The following is a 23,598-nucleotide window of genomic DNA, read 5'->3' on the forward strand; positions in this document are numbered from 1 at the left end:
GAAACAAGGGTGTTACTTATATAGTCAGTAGCTGCGCGCCCCTCATAGAGGATACATGTGTGATCTCGTTTTTCCCTCACATTGGTCTGTCCTAAAAACATTGAAGCTTTGTTTGTATTGCAGTTGGGTGGTGCCAGCATGTGCCCTCTCCTATAAGACCAGCACAGTTGTGGAGCTGTAAGCTGAGCCGTGCTCTTCTTTGTTTTATAAACCATGGGCATAGATACATGCTGCCGTCCCTATTGGCGTCAGTTCACAAATAGTTATGACCACCTCTTGCACTATATTTCCACATCTTTACTTTATTCTGTTATGCGAGAATTCCCTGGATGTATAAGTAGCATGTCGTATGTGATCAGTGGTGTAATATATAGTTTTATATCCTAATTTAAAGGGGACCTCTCATCTTTTTGGTCACGTCTGTTCTAGTAAATACTTGTATACCCAGTTATAGTTTGTAACAACTCTGTGGCATATTTTCATATAATTCAGTTGTTTTGTTCATCAGTGTTTCCTACTAGAAGTGTGTGAATAAAACAGACAACTGGGTGTTACCTTGTCAAAAGGGGCGTGACCCTGCACATTGATAGGTCCTCATTATACAACACATCAGTTCTATATACAGTGATATATTACTTTAAGAACTTTTTGTACCCTGTATATTTCTTTTGTTCTGTTTTGTGTACCTCTGGAGACCTTCCTTTAAGGTGACCGTCCCCCAGTCCCTCCTTACAGGTTCTATGAAGTAATGGGGAATGCAGTAATGTTTTGGAGAGACATGAGACGCCCAGGGCACTAAATATTGTGACACTTGTCAGAGAACAGTCACGTGTCTGTAGCAGCTTTATGTGTAAAAGCACTAGGACACTTGAGAAGCTGACATCTGAAGACCAATAAGAGCATTAAAAATTCATAGTTACCAAAATGTGAAATGATATATAACCTGGGCTTGTAAGGAAGGAAACAAGTTGTTATAGACAAGTCATTCAGTACTAAAGGGGACATTGTACCAAGCTTGTATCAGTTTTTATTCTAGGCACTGGCATGCATGAGTTTGTCACCAGATATTTTTGTGTTTTTTTTTTTTTTTTTATCCCATGCAAAATGAAATAAATATACCGTACAGTACATATTGTAGAAAGAGCTCAGACAGATGGCTTGTGTCCTATGGGAGATAGTAACATCTAACACTATTAAAAATGAGTGATCCAAAAAAATTGCCACATCATATTATGCACAGGCCTGGGGTGGGGGTGGGAAATGAGTCAAAAATACCATGCAGGTCGCAGTCATGCACCACCCCTAAGTCTTTGTGTTAAGTATATGGGTATTCATTTTGACCTGGAATACTACTGAAAAGTAAATGAACGGCCATCAGTAATTCCAGTCTTATTGGGAGCACAACTGTAGAGTCAGAGTTGGGCCTGTTTTGAATGGAATCAGGGAAAAAAAAGTTACCAGATTCCAAATTAAATTATTATTACTTTGTTTTACATTAATTGATATTATGTAATGAGATGTATAGTTATTTGTATATTTACATTCATAAGAATTCAATCATTAGGTTTTTGGTAAAGAATCTTTGCGGTTTCTGCCAACCATGGCTGTCATCCATTTATGACATTTATGTCAGCCGAGAGTAAGGCTGTATAAAGTAGAGGAGTCAGAGCTTTTGTCTGACATAGGTACATAGCAGTCTATTAAACACGGAAGAAAATATTTCAGAGGTCACAATATATTCAGTTTATCAGCTTGCTTTTGTGGAGAACTATGTGGTTAGGGTGACCACCACTTCGAAGTCCAATTGTCTTAATAGGGTTTTCTGGTCAATTAAAATTTAAAGGAAAAAGACTCAAAATACTATAAAATAAGTAACAGAAGGAGAGGAGGTAGTTACCCATGGGGGAATCAAGAATCTCTGGAACTGGTGCAGCCAGGGATCATTGAAGAGAATGTAACTTAATATCTAAATATTACAGTACACTATTCTAGGCCTTTTTTATATAACCAGCTGGACAGCCTTGTAAGATAGTAGTCAGTAGTCCAAGAAAAGAATATAGATTGCTATATAGTAGTCTGCATTCTTCTACACAATACATGGCTGGGGGGGAGGTGGGTGTAACAGTATTTTAAGAAATTATCACCATTTACCATTCTGGCGAGCTGTCATTCTGAATTACGCCTTTAAACAGGATCAATGGAAATGAGTTTGTTTCATGTAATTACATGTATTGACTTCTGCTGTTAAATCACTGAACCCTGCAACCGATGCACTCCTTAATGTGTGCTAGCCATAGACGGCCATGAGTATGCATTATACCAGATGATAAATGGCCATGATCTTTACATGTCTTCTAAGTGTCGGATTCCTCCCTAATTGCTCAATGCCGTCCTTATACTACATTAAGTACACTGTAAATCTGCATGGGAAATAGGTTGCTAATGACGTGTGTACCTGAATGACCATGCACACTAGACGGGCATGAAAGAATAGCTGGGATCTGGAATCCTATGGCGTATGTGAACCTGGTTAAACTTTGTTGCATCAAAGTTTTACCTCTACTTTATTGCTTATTAAAAAATGATTTATGTATGTGGCATAGCCTTAAAATATGGTAAGAAATTGGTGACCATTTGTGGAGCCGAAATGATGCCTTATTGAGAAGTATGTTGCTATAAGTCTGTGTAATTTTACTGCTAGTGTTACAGTAAATGATGAATTTTGTAAGAGTTCTGTTTGATACCATTTAATAGAATTCCTTACACTCCGCTCCAAAATACAGTGTTGGCCAAAAGTATTGGCACCCTTGCAATTCTGTCAGATAATACTCATTTTCTTCCAGAAAATGATTGCAATCACAAATTCTTTGGTATTATTATCTTCATTTAGTTTGTCTTCAATGGAAAACCACAAAAAGAATTGTCAAAAAGCCAAATTGGATATAATTCCACACCAAACATAAAAAAAGGGGGTGGACAAAAGTATTGGCACTGTTTGAAAAATCATGTGCTGCTTCTCTAATTTGTGTAATTAACAGCACCTGTTACTTACCTGAGGCACCTAACAGGTGGTGGCAATAACTAAATCACACTTGCAGCCAGTTGAAATGGTTTAAAGTTGACTCAACCTCTGTGTTGTGTCCTTGTGTGTACCACATTGAGCATGGCGAAAAGAAAGAAGACCAAAGAACTGTCTGAGGACTTGAGAAGCAAAATTGTGAGGAAGCATGAGCAATCTCAAGGCTACAAGTCCATCTCCAAAGACCTTAATGTTTCTGTGTCTACCGTGCGCAGTGTCATCAAGAAGTTTAAAGCCCATGGCACTGTGGCTCACTTGATGGTGGATAAAGAACCTCAACTAACATCTGGGTCTCCCTCAGAGGTCATGGGTCTTCCAGCAGGACAATGACCCAAAACACACTTCAGGTCAGCACTAGAAAATGGTTTGAGAGAAATCACTGGAGACTTCTAAAGTGGCCAGCAATGAGTCCAGACCTGAATCCCATAGAACACCTGTGGAGAGATCTCTTGATGGCAGTTTGGAGAAGGCCCCCTTCACATCTCAGGGACCTGGAGCAGTTTTCCAAAGAAGAATGGTCTAAAATTCCAGCAGAGCATTGTAAGAAACTCAATGATGGTTACCGGAAGCGGTTGTTTGCATTTATTTTGTCTAAAGGTTGTGCTACCAAGTATTAGGCTGAGGGTGCCAATACTTTTGTCCGGCCCATTTTTGGAGTTTTGTGTAAAATGATCATTGATTTGACTTTTTTTTTCATTCTCTTTTGTGTTTTTTCATTGCAAGCAAAATAAATGAAGATATTAATACCAAAGAGTTTGTGCTTGCAATCATTTTCTGGAAGACAATGAGTATTATCTGACAGAATTGCATGGGTGCCAATACTTTTGGCCAACACTGTATACATGCAAGCTCAGTTGTTGCGTTGGTGAGAGCTCAGTAATCTGCTGTCAAATATCTCTGAGAACAAAAGGATTGGGTAGATTGAAATTCAACATGTCCCAGCTTTAATCATTTGTAGGGGGAGAATTAGGACTGCCCCATTAATCGGAAACGAACTAAAACCGAATGTCATCTCAATTATAATACATCTTTGCCATCCAGTGGCACCCTGCCATTGAGTAAAGGACTTGTCACTTACTGTGCACTATCCAGTGAGGAGTGCTGATATGTGAATAACCGAAACCCAAGTTCAGCAACTGGTGTGATATGTAAAGAGGAGTGTCCTAAAATTCTTCATTAATCCTAATCGAGGTAAAATGTTCAATTACGGTAGTAATGTTTTTGATTTGGGTCGTAGGCCACCATACATGACATTTTTCCTATGTCTAGAGGAACCTTAGATTTCTTTCTCTATAGATTTGAGCATTTTTACTACAATTTGAATATAGTAACCCTGAGTATTCATGAAAAGAAGAAAATCGCCATGCTTCTTGTCCATAAATGAAAACAGAAAGTAAGGATTCCTGTAATTCTAAGAGACAGGCCATGTATTTATATAATAGGGTACTACATAAAGAGTGCCAAGATGGAGCCCTGCCAGGGTGATGAAATCATAGTCCTGGAGATAAATGGCAGAGCCATTGCCTGTCCAGCGGTGGCGCTGACATCTTTTATTGGCTCATTAATTTTGCTGTAGAAAGAGCAGAAACGCAAACAGCAATATCTGACTGGTTTTCATTCATTTATATTCTAGAATTCTAGTGACATTTTGGGTGCCCCTGCCTCTTCTACTTCTATAGTGAGTAAAGCAAACCCACTATTAATCGCTGTAATAAATGTTATGTATGAACGCCATTATCATAATGAGAGCAGATCAATAGCACAGTGAGCTGCCCTGACATTAAAATGTTAGCGAGATATATCACCATGAGATGTTAAAAGGTTGCTCCTTGTAAAAGGCAATAGATTTATTTTTATTTTATTTTATTCAGATTTGTATGTTTGTAGCTTTACTACATGCCCTAAATGATGTATAGCTATCCTATCTTGGGGCAGTAAGTAATAAAATAATTTTATTAAAGCAGGCTTGAAACTTTAGCTGTTCCTATATTTTCGTGTCTGAGAGGGATTTCTTTCTTTTATGTACACATTGGATGGATGAACTATCTCAGTTCTTCTGCTTCTTCTTCATCTTCTTCTTCGTCTTATTATTTATATAGTACCATTAATTCCATGGTGCATTAAATTTGTGGGGTTTTATGTACACAAAATAATGGTAACAGTGACCAGCTGGCACAGTGGGATAGAGAGCCCTGCCCACAAGGGCTTACAATCTATCAGGGACTTGTATAGGGTTAACATCCACAGCACTTTACAGTCAATTGACAGTCACGATCAGTAACTAGTGACTCACAATCTACATTCTACAGTCTTATTATACTTCAGCACAGCAGCACAAGGGCAGCTATAGACAGGGCTATCTTTGCCTGCTGGGAGTACTCTGTGAATATATGCTCCAGAGAATACTATAAGGAGTACAATAACTGAGCATATGGGAAATAGTGTTTTGGGTCAAGTGTCCATTTTATCATTTCTAAACAGCTTCTTAATTTTTACCTTTCTCTGGAAGCCAGGTGACAACCAGTATGGCTGCTATTAGTTGTGGTTGTCAGCCAGGCTACATAAATCACTAAAAACAAACAAATTTCCAACAATCGATCCAATCCAACATAATAGATAACCTTTAATTTGGAAACATTTTTACAGATGGGCATATTTTTCTGCTTTAAATTTTTTTTTTTATCTGTAAAAAATGTTTCCTAATTAAGTTACCTATTACCTTAGATTGGATCGATTGCTGGACATTTGTTTGTTTTTCGTCTACTGTACCCCTAGCTGAGGGTTTTTTTGGCCTGTGCATCTCCTCTCCTGTAACAATGATCTGCTAGTATTATCAATCATTATCGGGACAACTGTGAGCGGGCTGTGTAATTTTTCCTATTTCCTTATCCCAATTGTGACCACATAAATCACTGGCTGACATGTCTGCCTACCTATGCAGTGATACGCCCCTTCCACTGAATCTTTGAAAATTTTGCAAACCTGAAATAGGTCTATCTAGAAGATGTAGGGTAGGTGACAACCAATGTAAAAGTTGTTACTCTAAACAGGTATAGATATTTCTCTGTTTGACATTGGTAAATCACCCAGCGCTCATGAATGACTTGGTAACCTATTTTCATAGGCGTTCTGCTTATTCCAATAAAATACATAAAAGCAGATCTGTTTTACTGGCTTCTTATAAGCTGACACTTGAAACAGAAATTCTGTCAACTTTGGCATCAAGGAGTTGTCAAAAACTTGTCTCATAGAAGTATATATGCATCGTTTGAGCTTATACTACATCACTAAAACATGGAAAGTGGTCATTTTAGTTTTCACAAGTATGAAAAAACAAAACAAAAAAAAAAGCCCTGTACAACTTCAATAGCTGCTGGCCATGCTTGTTTGAGTTCTATTATTTCCGACCCCACACATACATTTTGACTTGGATAGAGGTGTATGTGTTTTAAATAGGGGAGATAGGGAGGTATTCTGCTGCCAGGCACCCCTGGGGTCAGCTCATCTCCTCTGTGAACAAAAGGAAATAATTTAACATGCCGATTCCTCTGTCTCCCAACATCATCTTTTGGGGAAGTGTTGGGACATGTCAGATAGATGGGTGGCCACATCGGGATCAGCAGGTTCAGATGACATTATAAGATCACTTTTGGCAACTTAACTCTAAGTTGTTCAAACCCTTTGGATTATAGAACTCCAACTGGTTTATGACATCCTTGTACAAATTTGATGCCTGTGGAAAGCACGGAAGCAACTATTGGAAAATTTCCAAAGAAAAATGTTTTTATATTTAGGGCAACAAGTTTTTGTAGCACACGTGGTCACAGCAGTAAAGAAACTGTTCTACAAATTGTATCTTGTATCTAATTTTTTTCAAATCTCATACATGGCACTACTGATATTGGTCATGTGTATTTTCTGAAACCTTTGAAGAAAGTCCCTACATCTAGATCATGGAGTAAGAATTCAACACTATACACTGAGAAAGAGAGAGAGAACACCAGTATTTCACATCTGGCCACTGCAAAACAAACATATAGTGAAATCCTGTGTGGCTGGCTGTGTTCCCGACACTGGGCATGGTTTTCTAATGTTCTTGGTGATTCTATGTGCTTGTTCTTGTGACTCGGCCTTTGCTGGCCTTTGTCAATGCAGCTGTTCCATTTGATGCTAAGACTTGAAGCAGGTGGGGGGCTCCCGGCTTATGTGAGGAAGAGGTGATTCAGTGCGGTGAATACTGCCTGATTATAGGCTTGTGACACATCGCAATGAGCTGGTCCTCGCAATGTCTTTATTATTCTAATAACATCTTGCTTGTGCCCATGTATATAGAGGCGCGCTGATAATTGCCAGTGATTGCGTTCCGCATAATTAAACATTCTTCCTGTTCATCATGGAGATGATGATATCTGTGGTGTATATGTTACCTTCACCAGAAGTAGGCTATCATTTATATCCGCTCACATGTAATCCTTCCCTAAAAATACACTATGACTTGGTTTAAATCATTATATAAACAACTGATTCCTTTCCCCCTGCCCGTCGTGATCTAGCCTATACCCTATAGGTCATAGCCTATGTTATGGGAGGGTGCTCTCCTCCATTTGTTTTTGTGTGTTTCCCCATGTTTCTATTCTATGAGGCTGCGTTTTACACTTTGCAACAGAAAAGCTGCTAGCACATATATCTCCATAGACCCGACGAGAGCAAGAGTATGTCCTTCGGACCTTCATCAAGTCACAGACTGTGAGGCATAATATATATATATATATATATATATATATATATATATATATATATATATATATATATATATATATATAATATATATATATATATAATATATATATATATATTAGCTTCAGCCCGCAACTTCGTCTGCGGGTTGTTGTTGGTGATGAGCCGCTTATAATTGGCCAAATGTGGTTGGCGGTGATCCGCAGCTACGTGTCGGCTCTGCTACATCTGTGCATATGCGCAGCAGCCCCAGCTGTATGCCCATCCGTATGGAGAGCAGAGCAAGCTGTGGTACTGTGCTGCCTCAGCTTGGCTACATCAGGCAATTTGGATCACGGAGGTTGTCTTGTCTGAGCAGCGCCTGTGTTAGACACGGCTGCCAGTGAAATTTGACACAGTTTGCCCTCCCCTCCAGCACAGTCCGAAGACCACATGCCCCTGTGTTACGCACACAAACTGCTAGCGCACTGCCTCAGCTCTGCTACATCTGTTAATTTTGAATAGAGGGCTTGTGTTGTGTGTGTGTGTGTGTGTGTGTGTGTGTGTGTGTGTGTGTGTGTGTGTGTGTGTGTGTGTGTGTGTGTCGGAGCAGCTTGTGTGTTACTCACGGCTGAACGGATGTTGCTGATATGTACAACAGTTCTCCCCCATCCGAGGCAGAACAAGTGAGTCTAAATTCGTGCTTAACGGTCATGTAGTCACGTAATTTAACCGGGATAAAAAGTAGCCTATGTGTTACTCCAGGTTACAATCTATCTACACTATGTGATCAAAAGTATCCAGACACCCCCCAAAGCAGCAGAATGGGGTGCCCCTCGGAACTCACGGACTTCGAACGTGGTCAGGTGATTGGGTGCCACACATCACGCAGGTCAATGCCAAACGACGCCTCGCTTGGTGTAAGGAGCGTAAACATTGGACGATTGAACAGTGGAAAAAACGTTATATGGAGTGATGAATACGGTACACAATGTGGCGATCCAATGGCAGGGTGTGGGTATGGCGAATGCCCGGTGAACGTCATCTGCCAGTATGTATAGTGCCAACAGTAAAATTCGGAGGCGGTGGTGTTATGTTGTGGTCGTGTTTTTCATTGAGGGGGCTTACACCCCTTGTTGTTTTGCGTGGCACTATCACAGCACAGGCCTACATTGATGTTTTAAACACCTTCTTGCTTCCCACTGTTGAAGAGCAATTCGGGGATGGCGATTGTATCTTTCAACACGATCGAGGACCTGTTCATACTGCACGGCCTGTGGCGGAGTGGTTACACGACAATAACATCTCTGTAATGGACTGGCCTGCACAGAGTCCTGACTTGAATCCTATAGAACACCTTTGGGATGTTTTGGAACGCCGACTTCGTGCCGGGCCTCACCCACCTACATCGATACCTCTCCTCAGTGCAGCACTCCGTGAAGAATGGGCTGCTATTCCCCAAGAAACCTTCCAGCACCTGATTGAACGTATGCCTGTGAGGGTGGAAGCTGTCATCAAGGCTAAGGGTGGGCCAACACCATATTGAATTCCAGCATTACCGATGGAGGGCGCCACCAACTTGTAAGTCATTTTCAGCCAGGTGTCCGGATACTTTTGATCACATAGTGTATGTGCCGAATTTCATTCAAATCCGTTCAGCCGTTTTTGCGTGATTGACACACAAACAACCAAATTTGATATATTTTCATTTTTTTTAATAATGGGAACCTAGGGCTAACAGGTGTCTCTGTATGCCTATGCCACGGCATCCAACAGAGGTATGCATAAGGAAATCCTCATGACCTATCCCTTTCAAGGACACCGCAAACCCAGTGTGAATGTAGCCTAGCTTATATTGCAGCCTGGTAACACCGCTGGCACATCTTTGCTGGATTCTTGCTTCTGTATTTTACTTTTTTGGAATAGGGGTCATCAGCGTTAATGGGCTTAGAAAGCATGACTGTTTTCTTCTAAGAACAGTGCCACAGCTGTCTATATCTGGTATTGCAGCTTCATTGACATATCTGTAAATGAGGATAAGCTGCAATACCAACACATCATCTGTACAACTGTGCTGCTAAAAAGGAACCCTGTTTTTCTAATCCTAACCAAACGTTGAGGTTTTTTGAGATGAGTTTACAGGTTGTTACATTACAGAAACCTACAAATACTGTCAGATAACTCTGACAAATTCCTTTGTAAAGCACGCCTATGGAGTTGTGGGGAATAACAATACCAGAATTGTCTACGTTGTGTCTGGGTTACAATGACTTTAGTTGTGAATATGTAAGAATCTATAGGAGACTCGGGATCAATAACCCAGGTGCAGGGAGGTGTCCTCTGCATGATGAATACAAAGGGGTTCTTACCATACTAGCAGGTGCTGTACTGTCACTTACTATACACAGTGTTGAATGTCTCTCAATAAATTCTATTTCTAATATGGATGTTATTCGAGGTGCAGATGTGAATACTGACATACTTCTTGTTTGTTCTCTTGCAGCTCCCTGCTGATTTCACCAAGCTGCACATTACTGACAGCCTCCATCCACAGGTGACCCAGGTGTCTTCCAGTCATTCAGGATGTAGCATCACTAGTGATTCTGGGAGCAGCAGCTTGTCTGACATCTACCAGGTAAGCTGTAGAACTCATTTCATTCTGGGTGACTTTTCAGTGTGTAAGAAAATATCTTTAAAAAAAAAAAAAGTCATAAAAAATGTAACCCATTATAGTCAATGGAGTCCCTTGTTCTTCATTCATGTTTGATATTTTTGGGATCCACTGTTATCAGTTTTTTTTTCGTCTGAACCTCCAGTGCACCAGAAGAACAGAAATAAAAGCACAGACATGAACCTAGTGTAAATGAGGTGCCCTTGAATCTTTTACTACAAGACTATATATCAGTCTGCTCAGCTCCCTCTTCTCTATAACAGGTTGTTTGCAACATAACAGGTTCTCTTTAAAGCAGTAGGCCCTACTAAGGCATTGGGAGGTTGTCATGGTGGGATTCACCATTTTTGGACATCCAGCTATGAGCCTGAGTAGTGGACTTCAGCAAAGGAGGCCGCTGCTCTGGCAGGACCATGTATTATATATTCACACTTTAACCTTAGCTAGAGCGCCCCCCTCTGATCTCACACTTGTAATGGGTACAGTTACAGCATACTAGAGAGTTATTACAGTGCCGTCTATGTGCTATGGCCACATTTCTTTATGTGCAGAGGCTTATTTGTTTGTTTTTTTTCTTACACTGACTCGCATCTATTTTAGGCTGACCTTGACAACAATATCCTGCTATATACAGGATGACCAAAGCACTAATGGCAAGTTAGATTCCTGTTCAGATCACATGGCGCACAGACGCTTAGGATGCTAGATGGTGAACTTCAAGGTGAACAGACAGCCATTTTAGGCTGCAGATCTATACAGTGCTTTGCAGAAAGGACATTGTAATCGTGAAGATGCATCTTTACATAATGCCTTTAGAAATGAAATACATATAAAAATAATACCCACTTCTATGTATGTGGTCAGAACAGATGGCTGCACCCATCCTGCCATTACCTTGGCTCCCTTATGTAGGAACCCAGCCTGAACACTTGATGGTTGACTGGCATTTGTGTGTAGCAGGGCACATTCAGTCTTCAATACTGTTCACATTGTCTGTGTTGTCACTTCAGAGTCATTTTACTTGGAAGCTGATGCAAGCAGTCTAATACGAGACGGGGTTGGGCTTTCCAGTTTAATGTGTCCATTAAGAAGTGATAATAGTACTAGTTATTGGATTACTAGTTGTTGCCGCCTCCTTCAGCTCATCTTGTGCTGGCAGATGGCATCACATAGCACTGCCCTGCACTTCCAGTCTGTGGGCAGATTGAGAATCTGCTAGTAATTAAATTGCTGCATGCGGACCAAGAGACTGAATCCAAAGCTGGCAGATGTAATGTACTCGCAAGTTCTGTTAAAAGCTTTCTGCCAGCTTAGAATGAACTGAAGGGCCTGGCGACGCAGCTCTACTTGTGCTACATGGAAAAATCTGCCCCTACTATTCACTAACATACAGAATTAATAGCTGTTTTTCTTGACTGTTTTGAGTCCGTTCCTTTCTAGAGGATCTTGCTGCATAGGAGAATAACAATACTATAGTGCATATACTGCAACAGAAGGGTTATAAAAGCGCTAATAAATAGACTACTGTGTTCACCGTTTGCATCAGCAAAGAGCAAATAAGCCCTGATACTGAAATAGACAGCTGTGAACTGATGTCGCCTGACATGGCGCACTGTCTGTGTGAATTTATTCCTACCCAGGGGTCCTCAGGGGGCTAAAGACAAGTTTGTATAGTTTAACCTTTTGAGTCCATTTGTGCGGCGTTCAAGACGAGTCGTGTATAATGACCTCATAAGATGTGTATAAATGGACACCGCTGTCTCAGGGTTTTCTTTAGTCCTATTCCCCAGGGACTGCTGTCTGGTGCTGAATTCTGAAGTACTGCTATGAGAAACCCTTTGTGCTTCAAGTATCCAGCCTTATAGCTCAGGTTGTTATAATGGCCGCTAATGTTTCAGCAAACTTTGCATATAGCAATAGTACAGATGTATAGAAGAAACCATGTAATGCATAAAAAAAATACTACTTTCTTTACTTTTTGTCTTGCCCGCTAATTCTACGTAAGCTGACATTCATTTTGGAAATTCTAGCTAGGGTAGACGCAACAGATGTGCCTGGAAACGTCTTCCTTCCGATTGTATTGGGACATATGCATTATTGTTTATTTTACACATTTTTTTGCACACCTCCAAAATAAAGCAGCATCTCAGTTTTCCAAAGCATTTCACGAGCTAATTTTACCCAGATACATTCCACATATGCTAGTTTGCTATCTGGTATGTGCAGTATTTTGGAGGTGTTTAAGCAGCTAAAAACATTTTCTTAAAGGGGTTCGCGCCCCACAAATTACCGGACTGCGACCTCGCTGTGAAGACTGTTGGCCATGTTTGGGCTTTCTGAAAACTATATAGCTCACTTTTGTATTCTGTTCCCATAACTCCTATTCACTTCTATTGGAGTTATGGAATCAGAGCAGTCCTCACAAGAAGGTTGGAGAAGCTGAATGGGGAGGGGATTCTGTTTTAAAGATGGGTGTGCATTCTAGAGGTAGTACCCTCATCTGTCTGATATTTATGAAAAATGTAGTGGGTATCATACACTTTGATTTCAGAGGCTGATTTTTCTTAAACTGCTCCTTTTAATACATCTTGCTAGAACTAGACAGACTGCAATCACTTAGGTATCAGATTACATAGAAGTCTGGGGAAGAGTGGGGAGAGTAAGATGAAGTTTAGTGAGGGAGAAGAAACCCAGGTACAGACTGATGCTACTAGAAATGGAAGAGAGCAAGTTTCTAGCTCACCCTTAGTGCTTAATTCATATCAACACAGGTCAGTTTGTTCTTTATGATGCCTTCCATGACCCCACCAAAGAGTTGGAGTGAGGTTTAGATGGGCAGATTCTCCTGTTCTTAGGGGGCGTTCACATGCATGCAGGGTTCCTCTGTCCGCTTGAGAAGTCGGACATCTTCTCTTGCGGACAGGGAAGGACGGGCACGGAGTGCAAAAGAACGCACCCGATGCCCATTCAAGTGAATGACAGGTGTCACGGACACATCTAGTGTCCGCTCCTAGTGTCCGTGACAGATTTTGAGCGGACACTAGGAGTGGACACTACATGTCGGACACCGACGGTAGTGTGAACGCTCCCTTACTGTGTATGACAGACATTATAACAGCTAGTCTCCACTCGCCAGCTTTGGAGAAGTTGGAAATTTTTGAAAGTTTTCACCAGTGCAGATGCTCTCTCTATGTTACAAGTGGCATAAATATTGTTATTCCTTACATACACACACTGTGCTAATGATGGGTGTGCTTGACGCGAGCTTTTTCTTTCAAGCTCTTGATCTCGTAGAGATAATAAAGCATAGAGTTTAGGGCTGGACAAAATCTAGAGGGTGATATATCAAGATTGTTATGTAGTGTGTTTGGACAGGTTTATCAGTGAGACCGGAGTACCAGGCCTTAGTTCATTGTTTGGTAATTTATAGGTGAAATCAGACTGTAAAGATTTAATGTGCTTTTAATAAAGATTGATGCTTTTGCCTCCTTGTTTCTGATGATCTGTAATTGCGCTAGTATTAATAGCCATTTGAAGGCCTGTTATGATGAAGGGGACACAAACATTCAATTATAATGTGTTTTACAGATGCCCTCATGCATATTCAGTGTACTAGGACCCTGGCAGATTAATGAGCACGTGCACCAGGGCTGTCATGATAGACCCCCATTTAACCAGCACTAATTGGAAGGATCATTCCCCTTTGCCAAATTGTGTTTTTAATAACTAATAATCCTATATTCTCATTCGGTTTCCACCGCCATCACCGTGTATTAACGTAACTACAGACAGCAATAGCGGTCATGTGATGTGCGGCAGTTTGGAGGGAAAATAACACAGACGTTTTCTTCATACGTGAATAAATCATGACACGGCATCTTCAGATGGCTCTCAGCATTGATCTCATAACAGACCTCTTTAAATATTCATTCCCCTTCTGAATTTTGTATGGCAAGCATTTTGCATGGTAAGAACACTCATTAAGAAAGAGACAGACATATTTGGTTAAATGAATGAGACAGACCGATCATTTCTTCAGCTCCTGCGGGGTCTCCTGTGTATGGTGGGGATGGACATTGTTGTAGCAATGGAGGAGACAATTTGACTTTTTAGTAGACTAGCCTTAGGCTGTGTGCAGACTGCTTCTCAGCCTTTTTAGTGATGGTTTCCCAATGTCATGCCTCCTGCACAAGGCTCTGTGGCATAAACTGTTCATTGGCGACAATGTTATAGAAAGTATTCACTTATATATTTTTGTTAGAGACCCAATGGTTAGAGAAGTCCAGTCTGATGTGAAGGGTATACAGAAGTAGACTGCCTCGATTAAAGACCAGAAGGACACACCTTGAGTTGAATGGAAGAGACGATGGAAGCTTTTCCCAGCATATATGTCACATATAGGGCTTTGATGTAGTGCGGACATTTGACAACTTGGGGCTTGTCATCCCTCATGTAAGACACCATTTACACACTCTGCTTGTAAGTCTGTGATGGCATGGTGGCACTGAATGTTTTGTCTGCCATCCACTGGTAAAAACAGTCACATGCCATGGTTTTTGTAGATTGTACAGCCAGTTATTGATCACTGATGTGTCTTTAATAATACATAAACTCCAGACCACAAATATCATACTGGATGGTTGGTAGAGGGTTAAGAAAGGTAAAGAGCGTCCTTCAGCTGCACTTGTGACTTGACCTGAGCTTAATAATCATTACCTTGTCTGTGTGAACATAGATTATGGGCTGTCTGAGGAGCAGCCGAGGACAGACGTCAGTATATATAATGTATGCTGTTTAGCACCGCCAAGATGCTGCTTCCTGAATATGATCACGTGTTGCCATAAAGCAATTATTTTCCGATGGCCTGTGGTGTTGCAAATGCAAAGGAAAACCACTAGGGATTTCTGTATTTAGAAAGAAATGGATGATGTAAGCGCTTGCTTTCATTTAAGATTTGTAGATGGCAGATAACAGCAACTTTCCCTGTATACTACTGCCTTCTACAAAGATGTCTTCACTACAGACACATCAGCACTAGCATAGCTATAGTAATTGGCAGAATGCCATTCTGTACATGTAAGGAGCTAATTCGAACAGACCAGGAGCCCATCCGAACTTTTATAGTGGTCCAACAAGCCAACATCACCAGTACAACCCCAAAGAGCTTATTCACACACTTCAGAATCTGCTCTGAAATACTGCACATGTTCAGTACAATATAAGTGGTCAGGGCTTTCACAAACACCATTTGATCACAGTGTAAAAAAAAAAAAAAAAAAAATCAGCAAATTCTATGATGTGTAAACCTGCAGCACACTCTCTTGTGTGTTTTTTTTCTGATGTGCTTTTAATGCAGTTTTTAACCACACTCTATATGAATGCACCCTAAAAGGGGTTGTTGAGTTTCAACAAACAATTGTCATTGTTTGCGTAATGAAAAGTTATACGATTTTCCAATATGCTTTCCGTATCCGTTTCTCACTGATGGCTAGGTTTGCCATCACGTGACCATGCCATCATGGTCTGAAAATAAGTAGAGTGACAGCAAGCAGAGAACTAGAAACCGGAGAGGAATCGATACAGAAAGTATACCGAAAAATCATAGACGTTTTCAGAATAGAAACAATAACCATTTATTTGTTGAAACTTGACAACCCCTTTAAGGGTAAGTTCACACGGCGGAAAGTAAAGAGGATCACCGTACGCCGTGATGTTACATTTTTTTGCCTTTCACCATTGTTGCTGTGAATATTTAGATATTCTATTGACAGGTGGGAGGTTCTTTGCAGCACTTTGGCCTTCCTGTGGTCACACAAGCCATGGCTGCCTAGAAGAAACTGATAGCAGCTGCCTATTCTCAGTGGCAGCTAGGAAAGACTGCATTAATGCAGACAAATTGAATGTTGGTTCATTATGTCCTCTGCGGGAGCGCTGCCACACTCATCTGTTTCCTAGAATGTTATTAGTCATTTGCGTTTTTTTTAACACTTTCAGTGTCAGAGAGGTCTGCAGGTGCGTTGCAATGCAAAGAGGTTAGTTGTTCAACCTTGCTTGCAGTAGAAAAAAAGACTCAAGTTCCAATGAAATTTATAATATATACTGTAAAGAAAAATGACTACTCGCCGGAACATCGGCACTGATGGTGTCAGCAGCTAAAATTTGTGGCAAATCTGTAGCATGTGAAAGAATATTCAGATTTCACCCTGCATATTGAAAGGGCCCATAAATTCACCAGCTGTAAATTTACAATCTGGGATTCCGGCAAAGTTTTTCTTGCAATATTTGGATGGATTTGGTAAAATGATATTCACTTTGCTGCCACTGTGGGTACAATAAATTTTCTCCTGCAGTTCCATAGCAGAAAATCTGCAGCCTATATATTGTTCATGGGCATACCCTAAAATGATAAATAGCAGTAGATCCATGGGCAGTTTTATTACCTGTAGAAAAAAATGCAGCGGTGCTGCATCATCTGAATATGCCTTAAATCCAATTTGACCTGGATCTTCAGCTTTTGTCATGTTAAGAGGTGACCACTTCCAGGCAGTATTTGGTATAAACAGATACCCTACTTTGCTACAACAGAAGATTAGGCGGTACTTGAAATTATTAGTTTATGCCAAACATATAGCCTCTTTACATTATGCATCTGTGGGCAAAAGTAAGTGTATGATGGCTAAACTTATCTGTGTCTGAGGATCCATCAAAAAACCTGGACAAAAAAAAAAAAAAAGTCTTTGCAAGTTACATTTTTCTATCCAGTAAAATTATACCAAAACCCAATGGATCCCTTTTCAGTCATTGGGCTGTGTCAGGTGCCATTGGTAGTAATTTATTTATTTTTTCCCCTAGTCCTGCAACAGAACTGAATGAACGCCCCAAATGAGAGTCCTGTGTATTAAAGTTATAATGATACATTTCACTTTGGTCTCTTATTTAGGCCACAGAAAGTGAGCCCGGAGATATGGACCTGAGTGGGCTACCAGAGACTGCTGTGGACTCTGAAGACGATGATGATGAAGAGGACATTGAGAGAGCATCCGATCCATTAATGAGCCGAGACATTGTAAGAGACTGCTTGGAGAAAGATCCTATTGACAGGACGGATGATGACATTGGTAAGTCTAGTTACTGGCAGTGACAGACTAGCCCACCTTTTTAATCTTATTTATTGCTGACATATACATGCCTCAGATAAAGGTCAGGATGTAGCGATCAATCACTAGAACAGCTCCAAATAATGGTACAAGATGAATGAAAGCCCCTCATCAATATGTATACGCACACAATGTACTGTGTATTTACCTTGCGGTACGTCCATGTCCTTGTGATAAGTAATAATCCCGGCTCCCAAGATCTGGCTTTTCTTTTTTTGCTCCCTTCAAATTACTTTCTAAGGATCTCATTACTGTACATTGTGTCCCTGTGGCCATTCTTGTCTTACTATAGCTCTAATATTGTACATTTTGTTTCCCCGAAAATGTCCCTGTAGTCAGGCGTTTTGGTTAAATTTCTATACAAATAGGTTTCGGTATGATATAATAATAATGATTAGAATTTCTATACACCATTATACATTTAGAGCATATAGTTGTTGTAGTATTATATGTTATTTATTGAATATAGCCACAAGTTGGTTAACCAGGCAGCCTATTTCTTAGAAGGAACAGTCCAGTGCAGAATTTTCTGCAGATGTCCAAGGCCAGTCCTAGGATTTCTGCTCTGGATTTGTAGTTTGATGACCTGCGCCCGGATTATTCCCAGTCTGTGTGTCTAATTTTGGTTACCCATTGTGGTTTCTGACGAGAAATTTAAAATTTGCTTCAGAAAATCCTGCCCTCTTATATAGGACAATGTGGATTCCATTTGAAAACAATGGAGCCCTGACTGAGTGGTTGATAAAAGCTGTATGGGAATTCCTGCTGTTACCTGTGTTATCCCTGTTAGACGGGATGATTTAGCAACCAGTTGGTGGGAATGAACACTTATATAAACCGTCGTACTTGACAATTGGCTTTTCTAATAATACTGGCAATTGTCCAGTGAACAATCTGCTGATGTCAGCAGGACGAAAAAAAAATATAATAGTCTGTCAGCAGCACATCCTCCTGTCTAATAGGAGCTCCGCTGCCGGTGTGCCAGGAGAATGGTGCCACCATTAGTCCTTACTGTTTCATCTGCACCATCATGTTCTTGCACTTGCACCAGCAGACTCTCCTCCCTGGAGGTCCTACATCGCATGTCACTGCTGATCCAATCAGTGGTCACCAGTAAGGAATCGGTGACATATCTGAGCGACGTCACCGGTCCCTCTCAATGTAGACTATATAATTTCTGTATGTTACACAGGCCCTAGACAGTGGATATACACAGTCATATCACAGCTAAGCACCTTCCAGGGTAGGCAGGGTTTATAAAATAGTAGAAGAGGTGCATCATGGGACGTAGCTAATATAAAAAAAAACAAAAAAAAAAACATGGGAGTCTTAGTTTTCTGTACAGTTTTTACATTTGTGTATTAGTAGTATTTTTATATTGATTCCTATGTGTATCATTGCATAAGGACTGGATTTTCCCTGTAAGTTATTTAGATGAGACAACTATATCAGACCATCCAATATCCAGCCCCACATTAGTATTTTCCATGTTGTCGCTTTTTGTGGCGGTAGTGGTTTATAACCAGCATGGTTGCTTCTTTAATGATAGAACATATACTGTAAGACCCGGCAAGTTAGACCATTTTTTAATGATGTACTGTGCAATATTCCATACTGTAAAAATTAGAACCGCCAAAATATGAATCCATTTTTTTTTCTCTCAATGGGTATTGACTATTAATAATAATCTGCATTAACGTTGTATAGTTGTTAGTAAAGATCTCTGAAGTGTACTGTCTATTTAATGTCTTCTATTTTCTCTGCTCTCTAGAACAACTCCTGGAGTTCATGCATCAGCTGCCAGCTTTTGCCAACATGACAATGTCTGTCAGGCGTGAGCTCTGTGCTGTCATGGTGTTTGCTGTGGTGGAGCGAGCAGGGACAGTCGTGCTAAATGATGGAGAGGAGGTTAGAGAATTGTGTTTTTTACCTGATACAATTTAGATGTTGTGTGCATTCTGTTACAGATGGCTGGGATATGTGTCTGTGATCTCTCTCGGTCAGGAGCGGAGGTATTCTGCAGACTAAAAACTTTATACGTCCTATTTCCCAATTGTGGTTAGTTTTGTGAGCCCACAAAGGTGAAATACCCAGAGCTGGTCACCTTGGGGTCTAATCATGTCCAGCAGGATTTTAATAGCACTTAATTTAATTTCCTCTTTTTCTGGCTCTCTAGCTCGATTCCTGGTCAGTCATTTTAAATGGCTCAGTGGAAGTGACATATCCTGATGGGAGGACAGAAATTCTTTGCATGGGAAACAGCTTTGGAGTCTCTCCAACCATGGAGAAGGAATACATGAAGGGAGTGATGAGAACCAAAGTGGATGATTGCCAGGTACGTAGGTGAAGATCTGAGCCAGGCTGCACAGTATCACTTTGCCTGACAGTCTGGCACTTCATGTAGTAATCCCCTGATCTTTCCTTGTAGCTGAATGTAAATCTTTTATATTGTAGTAATCACTGGTGTTTGCTGCTTTATCTATAATACAGAGCCATTTGTTTCTGCAGTAATGACATTGCTTAATCATGCGATCATGTACATTGTGCCTATGGAAATAGTCGCCCTGATCAGCTGGATTCTCCAGGGTAAAAGGTTTACGGCATATTAGCAGGAGTGGAAAAAATGTACTGAAATTCCGCACTGAAAATTCATGTGTGCAAGGGTTAAATGGGTTGTCCAATTTCACAAAATTGTTTGTGTAATGTATAGTATTTGTAGATTTGTTTATATAATGAAAATTTGTACAGTTTTTGGGGTCATTCACATCGTGTGTTTTTTTTTTTTTGTTTTTTTTTTTACATCAGATTAATGGATGCAAAAAACGGATGCAAATGAAACCAGTGATGTCTATGGAAACAGATAAACCATCTGTTTGCCTCCGTTTTTGCACCTGTTTTTTTTTTTTTTTTTAACACATTTTACTAATGATTAGTCCATAGTCACGTAATATGCAGTCCATGGTCATGTGATGCACACACAGGTACACAGCTCTTTACCAGGTAGATGTCTAATTACTGGGCTTTAACTGTAATAAGTTGCACACCTGTGTATACATCATGTGACCATGGACTAATTTTTATCCACTGGAGGTAAACAGAGTAACAGCAGAAATCTAGAAAACCATGAGGAGTTAATACAAATATAGTATATAGGAAATCTGTATAACTTGACTGTCTGTAAAACCCTGTGGAATATGTTGGCGATATGCAAGTAAGAAAAATAAATAAACAGTACACTAAGTTTTTTGCCAGGAAAACTGGATGAAAAGCCCACAGCTTTTATACTACACATGGACTTCACTCACTTAAAGGTGTAAAGAGGACAGAAAAGTCAGACATTATTTTTTTTTTTAATAAATAAAAAATCAGCAGATTTAACAGCATTATACTGCTTTTCTGCAGCAGCGTGAGCATGCTGTGAATCTTGAATAATGCAAAGGCTAGATACCCTTGTAATTTGTATGTGTCATAAAGCTGTAATACATCTTTACTTTTTACTTTGATACTTCCCATAAATCACTACTTTCTTTCCACAGTTTGTTTGCATCGCTCAACAAGACTATTGCCGCATCTTGAACCAGGTGGAGAAGAACATGCAAAAAGTGGAAGAAGAAGGAGAAATAGTGATGGTCAAAGAGCACCGAGAGCTGGATCGTACTGGCACCAGGAAAGGTCACATTGTCATCAAGGTAACAGAGAAGCTTCACTGTGACACATTTTTAGTGTAAACTGTAATACTTTAGTGGTAATGCTTTACTTATTCTGTGGTTTTTGCATATATTAATGTATTCTTAAACCATATGTTTTAATGTTTATCTGTAGGGAACTGCAGAACGACTAACAATGCATCTGGTAGAGGAACATTCTGTGGTTGATCCTACATACATTGAAGATTTCCTCCTAACCTACAGGACATTTTTGTCAAGTCCCATGGAAGTTGGAAAGAAGTTGTTGGAGTGGTTTAATGACCCTAGCCTTAGGGATAAGGTTAGAGACTAAACTATTGAGATGGTGAAATATAAAAAGGCAGACTTTGTGAAACTGATACTTTGGGGGTGGACGTGAATAATAACATCCTGTCTAGAGTGATTCTTCTCTTTAACCTTAATGTGAATTTCCTAAAATATCTTCGTATCAGTCAGAGCTCTGATTTGTTAAAGCAGAGCGCCAAGTCCCTCGGATTGACATAGTTATAACAAAAATGTAAGCCACTACTTGAGGGAGCGTGGTGCCTACAAAGTTTCAACCATTATAAGAAAAATATCAGCAAAAGGCTTTGTACTAAAGGTTTTGCTTGTGTTTACATCCTGTAGTCTCAGAGAAAAATGATTGTAATTTTCTATGTTTTATTGTTCATTGGCTGAGCTTGTCGCTACTGTCCTTTCTCCTTCAGGTGACCCGAGTAGTGCTGCTCTGGGTGAACAATCACTTTAATGACTTTGAAGGTGACCCCGCTATGACTCGATTTCTAGAGGAATTTGAAAATAACTTAGAGCGAGAGGTAACTCATTACTTTATGGATTATTTTAAAATTTGATTTTTATTGAAGAAAACTTTTTTTCAAAATACAAGAAAAGCAAAACTGCAGTGGGCCAAAGGGAGGAAAGACTTTTAAAAACCTGTGGCCGAATCGGGCCGTACAGTACTATACGTCAAGTACAATAATGCAAACAACCTCTTAACTAATATAGACCAGAAGCATACACAATGGCTACAAAAGCATGAACAGTAGTCCTGTTAGTTCTCGAGTGGCAGCCAATAACGTTCCGAACAGGGCCTGGGGCAAGGTAAGGGGGTGAGGGAAGGGAAGAGAGGGACAGGGAAGGCGGTGGAAGAATAGGGCAGGGAGGAAAACAAACATTGTTAAAAGTAAAAACAAATTTGGCATAATAAAGTCAATAAGTATCTAAGAGCGGAAAAAAAGAAACACAGCATGTTCAAAGCAGAATGGTGCAATTCAAATGGGAATGGCAATGATAAAGAGGTCAGTATACAAATAGAAGTGCAAACGGCCATAACAATTGGAGTACCAACAATAATAATGGCAACCATGATCCGGTGCGCGTGGCCCGTTATGGAATTGCACTAGGGGTGGAGAGGGGAGTCTTGGCCCAGGGATTTCTCCTATCTTCCATAAAAGCGGACCAGAGAGCCCATCTGGAGCAGAAACTGGAGAAGGTATGGTTTTTGGTGGCCAACATCCGCTCCAAGGTGAAAGCCAAGTCCACATAATGGATCAGCTCATTTATTGTCATACAGGGTGTAAACTTCCACTGCCTCACTATCATGGATCTGGCCACTAGAATTATCTGACCCAGCACCACATGCATACCCGTGGGGAAAGACCGGTGTCTAGAAAGCATAACGCCAGCCCTAGGGAGGGGGAGATAGGGAGACCAGCTACAGAGGACATGAAGCCGAAGACAGCGGTCCAAAAGGCCTGAACCGGGGAGCGTTCCCACCACATGTGCAATAGAGTGCCTTCGCGACTGCAACCCCGCATTACTTTATGGATTATATGTTATGTGCACCTGAAAAATAGAACTCCAATGTTAAATTCACCTTCTCCTTTCCTGTATATTCTACTCTCATTTATTGTTTTGCTGTGATTTTTAACCCTCCTTAATTTTGTCTTTCAGAAAATGGGTGGACATCTGAGGCTACTAAATATTGCATGTGCTGCCAAGGCAAAGAGAAGATTGATAACACTAACTAAGCCGTCTCGTGAAGCCCCTTTGCCTTTCACCCTGCTGGGCGGGTCAGACAAGGGATTTGGTATCTTCGTTGACAGCGTGGATCCTGGAAGCAAGGCTGTTGAGGCTGGTTTAAAGAGAGGGGATCAGGTATGGTAGACCACTGACTGCTGGGAAAGAAAGGGAAGAAAGAGTCAGTTCAATAATTCATGTCAATTAAATCTATTACCTCTGCAATCCCTATACATTAAAGGGGAAAAAGCTACTCCAAGCAGTCCTTTC

General features: G+C 40.5%; 1 protein-coding gene across 13 annotated transcripts in view; it reads left to right on the plus strand.

The window, feature by feature from the left end:
* Window positions 1–23,598, plus strand: part of RAPGEF2 (Rap guanine nucleotide exchange factor 2) — a 177,055-nt gene that overhangs the window by 137,168 nt on the left and 16,289 nt on the right. For all 13 annotated transcript variants that reach the window (XM_075287879.1, XM_075287888.1, XM_075287927.1 and 10 more), the window contains 8 exons: window positions 10,299–10,430; window positions 17,407–17,584; window positions 19,395–19,531; window positions 19,800–19,958; window positions 21,160–21,312; window positions 21,446–21,610; window positions 22,017–22,124; window positions 23,263–23,466. In XM_075287879.1, the coding sequence (XP_075143980.1) occupies window positions 10,299–10,430; window positions 17,407–17,584; window positions 19,395–19,531; window positions 19,800–19,958; window positions 21,160–21,312; window positions 21,446–21,610; window positions 22,017–22,124; window positions 23,263–23,466 (1,236 nt within the window). The remainder of the gene's footprint in view (window positions 1–10,298; window positions 10,431–17,406; window positions 17,585–19,394; window positions 19,532–19,799; window positions 19,959–21,159; window positions 21,313–21,445; window positions 21,611–22,016; window positions 22,125–23,262; window positions 23,467–23,598) is intronic.

This window comes from Leptodactylus fuscus, chromosome 1 (assembly GCF_031893055.1).
Source record: "Leptodactylus fuscus isolate aLepFus1 chromosome 1, aLepFus1.hap2, whole genome shotgun sequence".
NCBI lineage: Eukaryota > Metazoa > Chordata > Amphibia > Anura > Leptodactylidae > Leptodactylus > Leptodactylus fuscus.